Source organism: Chelonia mydas, chromosome 17 (assembly GCF_015237465.2).
Source record: "Chelonia mydas isolate rCheMyd1 chromosome 17, rCheMyd1.pri.v2, whole genome shotgun sequence".
NCBI lineage: Eukaryota > Metazoa > Chordata > Testudines > Cheloniidae > Chelonia > Chelonia mydas.
Genome location: NC_051257.2, coordinates 4956485 through 4971653, shown reverse-complemented (window position 1 = coordinate 4971653; position 15169 = coordinate 4956485). Strand labels below are relative to the sequence as shown.

The 15169-nt window shown below is 42.2% G+C and overlaps 1 protein-coding gene across 9 annotated transcripts in view; it reads left to right on the top strand.

Moving 5' to 3' along the window:
• The first annotated feature begins 3076 nt into the window (after positions 1 to 3076).
• The window catches only part of TRIM37 (tripartite motif containing 37), a 47327-nt gene continuing 35234 nt past the window's right edge, over positions 3077 to 15169 (top strand). For 6 of the 9 annotated variants that reach the window (XR_006286355.1, XR_006286354.1, XM_037880604.2 and 3 more), the window contains exons 1-8: positions 3198 to 3312; positions 3416 to 3513; positions 5930 to 6031; positions 8452 to 8492; positions 9600 to 9716; positions 12310 to 12397; positions 12892 to 13014; positions 14387 to 14510. Coding sequence is in view for 6 of the 9 variants with exons in the window: in XM_037880604.2 (XP_037736532.1) it covers positions 3306 to 3312; positions 3416 to 3513; positions 5930 to 6031; positions 8452 to 8492; positions 9600 to 9716; positions 12310 to 12397; positions 12892 to 13014; positions 14387 to 14510 (700 nt within the window). In the remaining 3 variants the exon portion in view is untranslated. Of the gene's footprint in view, positions 3514 to 5929; positions 6032 to 8451; positions 8493 to 9599; positions 9717 to 12309; positions 12398 to 12891; positions 13015 to 14386; positions 14511 to 15169 lie in introns of those variants that run through there. The other 3 variants (XM_043531312.1, XM_043531313.1, XM_037880605.2) reach the window with 3 other exon arrangements.

Below are 15169 nucleotides of genomic sequence, written 5' to 3'. Positions count from 1 at the left end.
TGAAATAATTAACATAAGAAACAATGTGTAAATATCAGAGCAACTCTTGTGAATTTCAAAGTAAATGTCCTTATTCTAATTATTTCAAATTTATCGTTGTCCCCATAGCATAATGTACAATTGAATGTGCTTTTTCATGAAACATAAAAAGAAAAAAATAATCTTGTACCAAATTCTAGTCTGCTTCAAGTTGACTTTTTAATTATGTCGCCTGGACAACCATAACAACAAACATCCTGAGGGACAACTATAAACATCAGAAGGGGAAGCTACTGATGCATTAAATCTCTTTTTTTAGAGAATACCAGAACATGAACTGTTTGCTCAGCGGGGAAGCTTTTCTGTTCACAACTCCTAAATTTCCCTTTAACCTATGCAGTTTTTTTGTATTACAGTCAAACCACATGGTTAAACTGTTCAATAAAACAATCACTTGGTTTCTGATTCAAGCTATTGTGGCATAGCGGTCTGGTGATTGCTATGCTATCTTTTTATAAACCTTCCTAGTTTAGATTACAGGCAGAAATCAAACAATTAGAATACTCCACACTTTTTTTTTTAATTTGAGTTGAACTCACTTCACAAACTGATAAAAGATTATGCTTGGTTAGATCAAAACTGTCAGTCACTTTTCTGTTCTAGAGTCAGGCTGCTTTGCTCTTCCCTTTCTTCTGGAATAGTAAAGATTAAATTGCTTCTGCCACTTGGATGAAGTGACATGAGTGATTTGGGGGTGGGCAACACTGTATCTGAAAAAGTGCTGAGTGTGATTTAAAGGCAAATGTAGCCAAAGATAAACCATCTGCAGGGCCACTTTAGAAATTGGTTAAATTCTGAAAGTCTGTCTCTGTCCTTGCAGCTAAATTGTGTTTAGTAGGGATTTGGTTTCAACTGTTGCTGAAATCCAAAGTTTAAGACAACAGAGTTTAGGATTCATAGCACTAGAAGAACTAAGGCCTAACAATAACAAAAACTCAGTAGGATTGCTGGCACATAGTACAGGTAGTAAAGGTCTAAAACTAAGCTCAAATCCCTAGTTTGAAGAAACAGATGTTCAGAAATGTGTGTGGATTTGCAACAGCTACAGGGAACTGTATTTAAACTTGTTTAGGAGTTAGTGATGTCATCAACTGTAGCAGGGCAACAGAACACTGAGCTGCCTATCTGGCAGGTAGGTGAGAGGGGTGATAATGGCAATGAGAGGCATTTAAAAAAAATCATTTTCAGAGCCACCAAAAACATGAAATTGGCATACCTATCATGATTTCAATAAATAATACTGAGTTTTTTATTTACCTTCTGTGGGTTATTAGCTTTTAAAGCTTTTCTTTGCAATCTTGAGCCTTAGAAACTAGGTAACAATCACATGTTTTTGTTTTTTTAATCACATGATTGCAAGATTTGGGGATTTTACAAAAACCATGACTATTGTAAGAGTTGACAATATTGACACTTTAAGTTAGTTGGAGCAGAGATGATGTCATGGGCTGGATTTTTCAGAGGATCTGAGCACCCTTAACTCTAATAGAAATCAATGGGAGCAGCTTGTGCTCAATACCTCTGAAAATTGTGCCCTTTAATCTGTGTGCATACTGTCGGGGGTGGGAGGGAATTCCAGTTAGGGCATTTGAGGGCTAGAGTAATATAAATGTTTAATACATTTACAGGGCCTGATGTGTTTTTTAAATGTTTTACTTTTATCATAGACCTAGAATAGTGAGAAATTTGTAGCATGTTATTTCTACCTTACTGATTATTATGGCAGCCCTTTAAACAAAAAAAAAAAATCTGCTTACATTAAATAACAGTAAAATGTTCAAAGGAACCACCCGGTTTTCACAAACTATACTTCAAACTTATTTTACTGACAAATTTATGTGGCAAAGGAGCCTCTGCTCTCACCCCTGATGCTTTCAAAGAATGTAAGAAGATGCCCAGTCTGTAACACCATCAACTCTCACACTGTAGGTTTGAAACTCAGTATCCCTATCTAGCCCACCTGTGTCACTTCTGGCTAATGTGGAAGACACTCTTACAGGAGTGTGAGATTGTGCTGGATGTAAAATAGTGTACTTAAGGAAACCCTTGCAGTTGCCATTTTGAAAATCAGGAATGGATAGAGCATTCGCAAATACTGTAGGGAACAAACAATCTTGCAGTGGTCAATAGAGGGAAGGAGGTTTGAAAAAAGAAGCCAAATCTTTCCTACTGGTAGCATAGTGCTTTGAAGATGAAACCTGCTGTATAAGTACGAGCATGTTGTTTTCCATCTCAGTTTCTATTTTTCTATAGCATGATGCAGGGTACAGTAGACATGATGGAGGCCACGTCATCCTTCCTAATGATTCTGACCTATTAACTCCAGTAATGACTTGCAGGGAGATCTCTCTAATTTTACTTGGGTTTTTATTTTTTTTTTTCCCTGATGGGCGCTGTAGTGAGGCACTCAAGCCTTTCTGAGAAACATTTTTAAAATCCCTTTTTGCATGGACTAAATGTGAGGCAGCCACCCCAGTGCTAATGCTACCGCTTGCGAACTAGGACAGTATCCTCTTCCTGGCTCCAGTGAGATTGGAGGCTGGGGCTGAAGATGGTGCATGTTGCCGACGCTGCTGCCTGCGGAATAAGGGGGGAAGAGTTAAAGCTTATTTACCAGCCTGCAAAAGTGGGACACGGTTACAGCCTCCTACCTCATGCTGCAGCAGTGTGGGGAGAGGGGGGTTGCACTCCCTGCGGATGCTGCAACCTGCAGCCCTGGGAGAACGGCAGGGGCCTGCATCCCGTCCTTAATTTGTAATGAACGAGGTGCCGGGGTCAAGCAACGTTTACATTACTAAGCCATGCGGCAAGCCCAGAGGTGCTGGGGCTATGAACTACCGCGCCCTGGCAAACATTAAGCAGGGGCTGGACCCTTTGCTGATGCTGCAACCTGCAGCAGCGGGAGAAGAACGGGCGGGGAGAGGGAGGGAAATCCGTATCCTCTACTGACGCTGCATCCTCAGCAGGTGGTGGGAGGCTGCACCCTCTGCAGATGCTGCAGCAGCAGTTGGGTGGGGGGGCTGTGCGCTCTGCGGATGCTGCAGGTGGAGGGGGGCGGGGACTGCCCCCTTTGCGGATGCTCCGCCCCAAGGCAGCGTGCAGGACCCTGCGGCAGCGGCAGGAGGGGACACTGCGGCGCCTGCGCACTGGGGCTGGGAGGATCACGTGAGGGAGGGGTCGGCCCGGCTCCCTCAGCCGCAGGGCGGGCTGGCGGGAGGCCGCGCTGAGGGAGGAGCCGCCGGCGCCCCTGACCCCCCGGGGCGAACATGGCCGGTAGCTAGCGGGGCCGGGGCGCTGCGGAGGGAGCCGGGCCGGTGAGGAGCAGCCTCTCCCCCGGCGGCTCCTTACGCTCTTTCCTCCCCTTTCTCTCCCGCAGGGGCTGCGGCCGGGACCTGCTCCCCGGGGCGCTGGGGAGCCTCCCCGCTGCGGGCGGGCGCCGGGAGAGCCGAGGCCATGGACGAGCAGAGCGTGGAGGTGAGGGAGTGGGCAGCCTCCACCTGCTGGGGTGGGGCGGGCCCGGCTCCCCTCCCTGCCGGACACTGGCGGGAGGCCGCCTGCGCTCGAGCTGGGGGTGCCAGGACGCCTGGGTTCCAGCCCTGGGTTCGCCCCGGCTCCTTGTGGCCGTCGGGGCCCCGGTTGTGGCAGGTCGAGGTGAGCGTCGCTCTGCTGCCAGGCTCGCTGGTTGAAACGGTGCTGGCCGCCTCGGCCGGCTGCCCAGGGAAGTTGGGCCTGGCCCACCCGCTCGGATGGCCTGTGCCTCTGTCTTGGGGAAGGGAGGACAGGTGGGTGGTGTTTGGGCTTTCAGAAAGCCTCCGGCAGAGCCGCTCGCGAGGGAATAAGGAAACTAGGACCCGGTCTCTTCCAAAAACTTAAGTTGACCTAGCTGTGGGGCTCGGGGGGGGGGGGGTTGTCCTCCCTTTTCGCACCCCTGCGAGGCGAAGTGAGGCTGATCTAAGCTGTGGTGTCAACACCGCTAGCTCGACGGAAGAATTCTTTCATTGACCCAGCTACCGTCTTTTGAGCAGATGGGTTTGCTACGGCAACAGAAAAAACCTCTTCTGTCGCTGTAGCACGTGTCTACACTAGGGCGTAACTGCAGCTGTGTCACTATCGTGCTTGTAATGTAGATGTACCATGAGTAGTTGTGGGGCGAGAGGTCAAACAGTGCTGTAAGTTAGATATTGCCCAAGAGGCAGAAAACAAAGTATAGGTATAAGTGGGTGTTTTTCAACATGTCACAAGTTAATGGCTGGGTGCCCCAAGGTTCTGCACTGAGACTGTTGTTTAACATATGCATTAATGATCCGGAAAAGGGAGTGAGCAGTGAAAGAGACAAAAAATGCAGGTGACGCAAAATTATTTAGGTTAGTCTAGGTTAGAGAAGTTTTTGAAGAACTTTAGAGACACATAACAAAGCTAGGAATGGAGAGCATGACATGAGCATGAGGAATGGAGAGCATGAGAGGCTGATTAATTTTAGTTTTGACATGTGAAAGGTAAAATGCACATTGTAAGGAGTAATTGGAACCCATCATACACTCTGCTGCTATATTTGTTGTAACCAAACAAGAAAAGATCCAAACACCATTGTGGATGGTTTTCGTGAAAAAACATCAGCTCCGTGTGCAGTGATAGGAAACAAACAATATTATGGTACAGTATAGGAAATACAGAAAATGTTGTTATGCCACTTGTATAAATAAATAAAAGGTTTCCCTCATCTGAAATACTGTATTCAGTTATGGTCACCTTTTCTCAAAAATTATAGCAACAGTAGGATTTCAGAGATAGGAGACAAGTTTTTTGAGGTATGGAAAGGTTTATGAAAGGAGAGAATGAGAAGACTGAGACTGTTTAGATAGGAGATATAAGGGCTTATGTACCCTGGGAAATTGACCATCATAGCTCTAGCAAATTAACTATTCAGCTATAGTTACTCTGGAATAAGCGATTTTTTGAGCTGTCCTTTGGGTTCTTTCCAATTTGTCCACCTCTTTTCTAAATTGTGGTGCCCAGAATTGGACACAGTACTCCAGCTGGGGCCTCAGCAGTGCTGAGTAGAGCGGGACAATTACCTCTCATGTCTTGCATACAACACTCCTGTTAATACTCCCCAGAATCATATTTGCCATTTTTGCAGTCACGTCACATTTTGGCAATTCATATTCAGTTGAATTTTGATATATTGGAGATGGTTCAGTGTGTATGATTAAAGGATTGGAAAACATGTCTTACAGTGATAAATTTAAGGAGCTTGAGCTTTCTAACTTAATAAAGAGAAGGTTAAAGGGTGAGATCACAGTCTATAAGTACCTACATGGGGAACAAATATTTGATGATGTGCTCTTTGGTCCAGCAGGCTATTATAACAAGATCCAATGACAGTAAGTAGTTAGGCAACTTCAGACTGGAAATAAGGTGTACATTAATTAGGGTAATTGGATGTTTCTCTAAAAATATGCTCTAGTTGAAATAGGAATTATTGTGGAGAAGTTCTATGGCCTGTGTTGATAGAAGGTCAGACTAAATGATCACATCGGCCCTCCTGGCTTAAGAATCTGATTCTGTATATGTAGAGTGCTTGTTCATTCAGGCCATTCAGTGTCACAAGTGGGAATAGTGTCTTTTGGCTACAGACATATACAGATGGAAACAAATAGTGATAAAACAAAGTGAACTAACAGCATGTTCGTGGAAAAAGAGAAAATGGGGAAAGTGTGATCCATGGTTGTTTGTCTTGGGACCACCATCGTGATTCAAGTTCAACATGTCATCCATAGCCTTGCAGAGTAGGACTCATTGTTATTAAATCTGATGGTCTGACTGCTGAACCATCTGACCAGCTTCAAGTGTATATCTTAACACTGGTGTGAATCTAAACTTTTTTCAGAGCATTGCTGAGGTGTTCCGATGTTTTATTTGTATGGAAAAGTTGCGTGATGCACGTCTGTGTCCACATTGCTCCAAGCTATGTTGTTTCAGTTGCATTCGGGTAAGTTCACATTTTATTTTCTAATTTCTGTATATGTATAGATTATTAACTAAAGAGCTACAGGGCAAACTTACCTTGTGTCCTTGTTGGAGCACTGAGAGTTTCCTTTCCTTACTCTGTGCTCCTTGTTTCTCCCTATAAAAGTTAGACTTGTACCATGACCAACCCTTTTAGATCACTCAACACTGCTTAATTGGCTGGAAGAGTCACTTTTGAGCATTAAGCATACAACAGTCCCTTCCTCTAACATCTCATCAGGGGCCTTTTCAGTGGTGCCTGTTTGGGAAATGAGACCTAGATCTGCAGTACAGAGTTCTGCTAGGCCATGATACCTTTGTCATTTGTGAGGCCCTGTCCATATTAAAACAGGCTTCAATCATGGCTGCTGAATTATTTGCCTGGCACCATGTTCAGAAACAATGCTAGAAGCCTGTTGAGTGGGTAGTTGGGTAGTCTTGGGCATGGTTTTGGCTAGTGTGGTTGCCTGCCACAAAATCATGAGCACTGGAGTACCAAGCCGATCGCTACTGTTGTATTTGACAATAGCACTTACAATGTGGTTTTGAGTGTAGGACTTATGGCGGTGGAAAATTTTGAGATCTTGGGTAGTGTTTATGGGTCTGGCAAATAAAAAATCCATCTTTTGACTTGTAACTTGTGCACATGATTATAGATCAAGATATTAAGGATTCTAACCATGCATTAAGGATGCTAGTTGGGTTACTGTTGCTCTATGGAAGTGGTTCTTAACTGATTTGGGCTCAGGACTCATTTGTAAACCTTGATGGACTGTCATGGCCTTGAGATATGCCCCCAGACCTAATTCTCCTCCCAGTGGTCTGTCCTGGGTGAGAGGGATCTTAGAGTTCAGATTCCAGATGCTTTGGCCAGGTGTGAACAGCTGGGCAACCCATCCGCCACTGGCAACTTGGGGGAAAGGTGGTAAGATGAGACACTCACCTAAAAAACCAGTCCCCCCACATGGTGCATGGGGCACAGAGGATAAAGCAGGGATTTGGAGTCCTGGGGATAAAGGGAGGTCAGGGGAGCCTAGGGATATAATGAGGAAGGAGTTGGGGGACTGGGGAAGGACGTGGGAGTGGAGGGGGCTGGGGGAGATACAGCAAGCCAACACCTCCTCAGAAAACACACAGCCCCCACACATGGCCCATGGGAGGCAGACAGTAAAGAGGATTTGAGGTCTGGGGGTAAAATGGGTGGGCTGGGGGAAGAAGTTCGTAGGCAGAAAGGGCTGGTGGGAGTACAGGGAGGGAAGATCTGGGGGGATAAGGGCTAGGATGGTCGGTATGATGGGGAAGAGTCACCCAGCTGTGGGGGAAGGATACATTGGGAGGTCCATTCTGGAAGAGATGGAGAGCAGGATGAGGTATGGCAAATGGGGTGTCATGTGGCAGTGGGGTGGTGAATTATATTGGAGGGGGGAAGTATCTACGGGAGACTGTGACACCAACTGCACCCTCCCAGCTCCTGTCCTGGGGGTCCAGCTGGGCTCAGGTCCCCATTCTGGGAATTGTTACTTGGCGCATGGGGTCACAGTGCCCCTCATTCAAATTTGGTCCATCCATCCCTCTGTTGTCATGTCAAAGGGCCAAGGTGGGCCAAATCTGCTACATTGTTCAACACATCACAACATCCAGAGCACAGAGCTGAGTTCAGCCAGCCCCATGACCCTTTGACACTTTCTGGTGACCCAATTTTGGGTCGTAGCCCACGGGCTGAGAAACCTTGCTCTGGCAGAGAGGAGTTTTTAATCCGAGACTTTAGACATAGTAGTGGTTTGAATAAGTTAAGCAGTTTTATCGCTAAAGTTTGAATTTTCAGGTTATATTAAGGTGATCCAGTTCTCACCAGGGCTATATGTGCCTTCCCGACCCTGCCATTCAATACCTATTGGATTGCTAGTCAATAAATCAATTAACTGTAATATCTTCTGAAGGAAAGCTATATGACTAGCTGAGTAGCAGAATATGTGGTTCTTTGAAAAGTAGTGTATAGAGGCAGAGCGAAACACCTGCAATATCTTGGCTTTTTACTAGAATATACCCCTTAGTGTATGACTGTGTGATAGATTCTGTGGCTTCTGGTGATATGCCAGACATCTCAAAACTCCCTTTACTGTAACAGTAGAACTGTTAAACCAACACTCCCCACCCAGAAAAAACCCCCTTCTGTTTCTTGTGGGGGTTAAAATAGTTACATGTTAAACTGAGATTGCTTGTACTGGCTAAATCCCATGAATTTAAATCATGAGTGTAAATAAGGGAAAAATACAGGAGGATTGGCACAGAAAAAATGACTTGTAGTATAATTGAGACAAAAGTGAAACCAGTGTGTGTGAATGTTCCGTATCTTTAACTCTCTTGTGTGTCTCAAAATGTGCCCATTCTCTTTTTCTATAGCGTTGGCTGACTGAACAAAGAGCTCAGTGCCCTCACTGTCGGTAAGATATTTTTAATAAATTAGAAATACATTGTAACTCTGTAGTCAGCTTTCTTACGGTTATTAGGTGTGTGGGGTTTTGTTGGGTTTTTTTGTCTCGGTAAGTATACCATGTGTATCACAAGCTTCTCTTTTGAAGGTTGTACTTAATGTGATATGAAGCCTTATTTAAACTGGCAAAGTAATTATTTTTAATCTTTTTTTAGTATGGCCAGGACTGACCTATGTAAAATCTTGATGATCCCTACCATGTTATTGCACCCATTTAAGGGATATAACCACATCTAGCCAGAAGAAGTGGACAGGACTCCTCTCAGAACTATTCAGTGTCACTCCTTGAATGGCCAGCATAGGGACCAAACAACGCTTCTAGCTTTTAGACTGACTGAAATTTACCCTCTTTCTATAGATCTGAGAGACAGACATTTCCAGGAATAAACATGTTGCAGCATGCCCAAAGAGGCAAGCGGCATGCACATTCTTAACATTTGTGTCCCATAAGTACAGAGTTTGAAAAAATCCACTTTTTAATGGCAAGTAAGGCACTTTTTCTTGTGAGGTGGGTGAGCAACCAATTTCTTCAGAATGTAAGCTCTTTTATATTAAAAGCAAACAAACCAAAAACCTTAAAGTTCTAAGCCTGATAGGTTTTGAAAATAACCTTTTAAATGTGAACTTATGCATTGTAGACAAACAGCTTTATTGTATCTGCTACTACTCATATGTTTCCTAGCGAAAGAGTGGAATTGACAAAACCAATCCGTTTCATTAGTGTTCTTTAAAACCTTGAAATCCTGAAACTGAGTTCTTGAATATGGGACTTTTTTTGCCTTCCTCTGCAGCATGGGGCATGGGTCACTTGCAGGTTTAAACTATATAAATGGTGAATTCTCTGTAACTTGAAGTCTTTAAACCATGATTTGAGGACTTCAGTAACTCAGCCAGAGGTTAGGAGTCTGTTTCTGGAGTGAGTAAGGTTCTGTGGCCTGCAATGTGCGGGAGTCACACTAGATGATCACGATAGTCCCTTCCAACCTTACAGTCTATGAATCTAACTTCAGCATTTTCTTTTCTTTTTTCTTTTCTGTTCTTTTTTTTGTTTTTTCAGCGCCCCACTCCAGCTACGGGAACTTGTAAACTGTCGTTGGGCAGAAGAAGTTACGCAACAGCTTGACACACTTCAACTATGCAATCTCACTAAGCATGAAGAAAATGAAAAAGACAAGTATGTAGAATAGACTCTTCTAAAATTTGAGGATTTTGTAGTTTGTCTCAAAAACAGCAAATCTTTAATTGCACTCTATTAAAATTAGGGAGTGGATTGTAGTTCCTAAGTACGGAAAACTGAAATGTGCTACCATCTTGTAGAAGCAGTCAGTAAGTATGCTTCCTTTTAAGCTGTCCAGCTGAAAGGTGGTAAGAGGTTGGCAGTTGGTTTTTTATTTATTTATTTATTTCTAGAAATGGTACCAGTTTCTGTAAGTAGCACTAAAAGATAAGACTTTACAGGTCTTTCTGTTTTTATTACCTTGAAAGTTACAGTTGGATTAGCCTGGCCTAATGTACTTTGAGTGAAGGGCATGGGAAGATTGAGGAGGGCCTTTTTCATATTGCACGTAGCCATTCACAGTGACCATATGGACACCAGATGATGAAAGCAAAGAGGACATTGTACAGATTCCTCTGATAATGCATTCAGAAACCTAAAGGGACTCCTGGATGTGCTAGTACATAAGCCTAGACAAGTCTTTATGTATTTATTTCCCCTGTGACATTTGGTCTAAGGCATGCACTGTCTAAAATCCCTCCATGTAGGATTTGCAGTGATGTGGATGACTAAGACTTATTGGTCATGTATTGTGCAACTGTTGCTTGTAAATGCCATTTCTCCTTGGATTTCCTACAGTGGAGAAAGAACTATGTGAACCAACTTCTTAAATCTTCTGATACCAGCATCCTCTGATACTTGGATAGCATGAAGAATACAGTGCTAATATCACAGCAAAAAGGCATCCCCCTTTGGAGAACTGCAAATTGCAATATTTCTTAATATTGCTGATTTGTGCAGTTTGTTTTATTGCTAATCATTATAGCTCATGGAATAGAGAAAGGTGCTGGAGTAAATCTCATTGAGAGAGTATTGAGAGTTGCTGCAAAGAATGGTCGGAATACAGCAGGAAATAAGGGAGGATGTACAAAGATGGAAAAAGGGGATAGGGAAAAAAGGAAGGATAGGAATAGCAGTTTGGTTTTTTCCCCCCCAAAGTGAGAATATTTTCCCACTGAGCAGTGGTGAATAAGGCAATTAAATAATTCATAATTATAACAAAGTATAGTAGTTCTTCAAGTTTTTGTCCGTGTGGATCCCATTCAAGATACATGTGTGCCTCGTGTGTACCCTGAGGGCAGTCCACACTGAGAAACTGTCTTTAAGAACCACAGTTACTGTAAGGTAAGTGACTGTTCTGAACTGCATAAAGACATTATTCCATCCTTGATCTTTGTGCAGACTTCTCATTGACATCATTCAGAGATCTGCTGTGATGGTGCTTTATAAGCCTGCTCACAGACTATGAAGAATCTGGGACACTGTAGTGAAAAAACAATATTTAGAACCACTGCCAACGGTTCAGATATCAGCCATTTTCATGCAGAAAGGTACAGAAAAAGAAAAAAATTGAGCTGGTGAAAAAGATAGCATTAGTTGAAGCCACAATTAAAGTTTAGTATAAAGCAACCCTTCAGATGTCACATTTCCCAGTTTAACTATCTGATAGTCAAATGTATGCAAACTAAGACATTGAAATACTGAATTTGTGTGTATTTAATTTGTTGCATTCTGTGTAAGTAGTCCTTTTTCTTTAATTATTTGTTCTAGTTTCTCTATACTCTTCCAGTAAAGTTAGGTTGACAAAAAGTCATCAAAGAATTCATCTGAATGTGTATAACTTGCAGAGTGTCCTGGAGACAGTATTATAACTGACTAGTTTCACCTTTACTGCAGAAGAAGGCTGGGACTTCTTATGATACATGAATCCGCTTTCTATATTCAGTGGCCACATATAGACAGGAAGTATCATACTGTTATTTGGGAGTCCCTGAACAGTGTGTTCTGTCATCTGGGTCTGGCACTGATAAAAATTTTACAGTAAAGCCAAGCCTCCATGGCCCTCTTATAACTTGAAAGGAACATAAAGGGAAATCAAGCTGCTCAAGTATCTTGGACCCAGATTGCTAAGTGGAGCTGAGAAACCTGTGTTTAAAGAAACTCGTCATTTGCCATTTACTTTGAGAGAGTAGTCTTGTTACATATGAACAAGTTAAAATATTCTTCTAGTTCTTCTTCTAGTTAAAATATTGATTCATCACTTTGGCACCTAGGTGCCACATTGATCCACACCTCAGAATACTTTAGGTTTACACAATCTTTCTGAGTTACTAGATTGTTGGCGTTTCAATCATTTGAAATTTTTAGCTTCTAGAATCAGTGAATTTAAAGCCTGTATACCAAAGCAAAGTATACCATGCAAATAAGATGGTGCTTAAAACCAGCTTTCAGAGTACGCTTTCTTACCTCCAGGAGAAACTTCCTGGGAAGATGATATATGGGAGACGAAATAAAACGATGGCATGCTTTGCAGTGCAAGAAGAATACAACTAATTAATTTTGCTGTTGGGACACCATTTGTAACTCCTAGATTTTGTGCTTTGCTCTCAAAATCATGTCAACAAAACAAATCAAGCTGCTGAACCTTTTGCAGTCTCCACGCACCACTATGTAATTTCCTATCACTGTTGTGTTTTTTGTTTTTTTTAAGGTGTGAAAACCATCATGAAAAACTCAGTGTATTCTGCTGGACATGTAAGAAATGTATCTGCCACCAGTGTGCTCTCTGGGGAGGAATGGTGAGTAGGCTTATAGCATGTTATGTCCACGTGGAGAATAGGAAATTATCTCAGATCTCCAACTATCTAATACTGTACCAGTTAAATATTCCCAAGTGAGACAGACACACTTCATATTTGGGAATGTAAGTGGTTGAGTGTCACTAATTCAGTTTTTTGCTGGAATGTTAGCTCAAAATACGTATACCCCTTTGAATATAAAACCATTCCCCCCCCCCCAACTTAATTAGCCCAAGTATTGCACAGTAAATGCTGGGGCTCATTTTGGATGAGTGCTCCATCTCCAAATAGCTCTCTACAGGAAGCATTTCTGGTGCAGAAACCAGATCCAAGACTTGTTACTAAGGGAAGTGAAAGACACAGACTTCCTACAGACAATCTGCTCTGGATCTTTCCCAAATTGAATGGTACCACAGAAGGGGAAAAAACTCCTAATTTAACAGGGATGGAGTACAGCTAAAATATGATGTTTTGTCGATCCTTTCTTTTAATAGCATGGAGGACATACTTTTAAGCCATTAGCTGAAATTTATGAGCAACATGTCACAAAAGTGAATGAGGAGGTAGCAAAACTTCGGAGGAGACTCATGGAGCTAATCAGTCTAGTGCAAGAAGTGGTAAGATAATGTTCCAACAAAATGTATACCTTTATATACACACACACCCTCTTATACCTGTATAATGTGTTTGATTATATTCAGGTTATCTATAGCATAAGAGAAGTAGGTGGTGATATAGTTAAAGCAGTACAATTCCCATAGCATGAGTGCAATCATATGAGTATAAGGGTGCCTTGGAATACTGGTATATGGCGCCTTTTATACCAGTATAACTCTGCCCACGCTAAAGATTGTGTCAGTAAAAAAGCGCCCCCACACACCTGTAACTGGTATAGTGTTACATGTACAAAAAGTACCAGGCCTTAGTGGGGTAAGCTGAAGGTCTGAAATTCTGTTGGGGTGTTTCAGCCCCTCAGTTCTGGGGGAGACTTTGCTGATCTCTGTGCAGTTTAGTGTGCAAACCTTTTGAATAAGATAGAAACCAAAGTAAAATAGGGTCCCATTTGCTCTGCATGGACATATACTATCCCTTTTGCACTACTGTAAGAGAAGGAGTTTGCCTGTTGCTCTTGGTCATACTTTTCTCTCTTTGTTGTGCTGTGGTGTGCTGTGTACATACTGGTTAGTTAGCCACTCTTCATCCCAGAGATGTCTGACGTTTTTTGGTGCTGTGGTATGTGTATATGATTCCAGGATGAAAGGCACTAATGTAAAGTAAACTGTGTGTGCATTCGTTTTTCCTTTTCTGCTTATGGATGCTATGCCCAAGAAAATACTTGTTCTATGTAGTACCCCTGTGCAGAAGAAGAAACGAGTAGTTCCAAGAGAGTGTTTAATTTGTCATAGCAAGTCTCTTATGTGTTTGTCTATGATGAGAAAAATATATTCCTTTTAGTTTAACCTTCCGTCAGCCACCAGAGGGCAACTGCATTCTCTGCTATTTTACTACCAGTCACGCTGTTCGTCTGTATCTTTTACAATGTTTCAAAAATGGCTTACTATATACCTTAAGAACTCAGTTTTGGATGTGTACAATAGTCTTCGTTTTGATAGTCTGTTAACTTTTCTAGGCTATCCAAAGAAAGAAAACACTTTTGGCATGTCTCTACTTTAATTAGTACTTCTAAATGTATATCACTAATTGCATAGTAGCAAACCTCAGGGGGAAGAGAATTATAGGCAACAGTGAAATCTTCTTCTGACCTTTAAGTTGCTCATTAGTTTACATAGAGGCCTCTTTTCCCAAACAGATAAAACATAAACTATTTTTGTTCTACTTAAAATATATTTCCCCCATCCTCTGTATTTCCTAATCCTTGTCAAGGGAAAAGCATTCTATTGAAATGGACAGGGTGTGATGAGAGGCAGAGATATGGACAAAAACAGAAGATTATTCCTTTTTGTACGTTACCTCTGAACTGTCCTTTAGGAGAGGAATGTAGAGGCAGTGCGCAGCGCAAAGGATGAGCGAGTTCGGGAAATTAGGAATGCAGTGGAGATGATGATTGCCCGATTAGACACTCAACTGAAGAACAAGCTTATAACACTAATGGGTAGGTATTCACCTTATCTGATGTAAGTGGAAGAAACAGACTGAAGTTGAAAATCTTCTGGCAAGTTTTTTTTTTCTAGAGTCATAAAACTGCACCTCCAGCAGTTTCCTGGCTTCAAGTTGAAGACAGAAGACTTCTAAATATAGCAGTGTCATTAGTTAATTGTGTGGTTACTGTGATATAATGCATTTTGTTAGATGTAACTATGTTCTGATTCCATGAAAAGCTACTGTATAGTAACTCAGATTACATGTACCACTTTGCTAGGATAAATGATCGTACAGCCCTTTGAAGATGTAAAGTGCCAAGTATTATTTCCTGATTGCTGTAATTTGTCACCTCTGATATCTACTATCCAAACCTAACTTTAAAAAATATTATTTCTGTATGGAATATTTCTGCTGAGTAGCATTTCAGATTGGTAATTAAATAAATATTGTCCAGTAGTGAGAGCAGGGTATCAGGGAGGAATCAGAACTTCTAGGTTTTGTTACTGACTCTGTCACTGACTTTGGTCCAGCTATTTAACCTCTCCCTCTATTTAGCCTTTTTACAAATGGGAAGTAGGTAGAGTATACCCAGGGGAACTTATGCTTGTATAACACTTATTTAAAAAAAAACAAAACCATGAGATACGTGGATATAAGACTCCACTTATG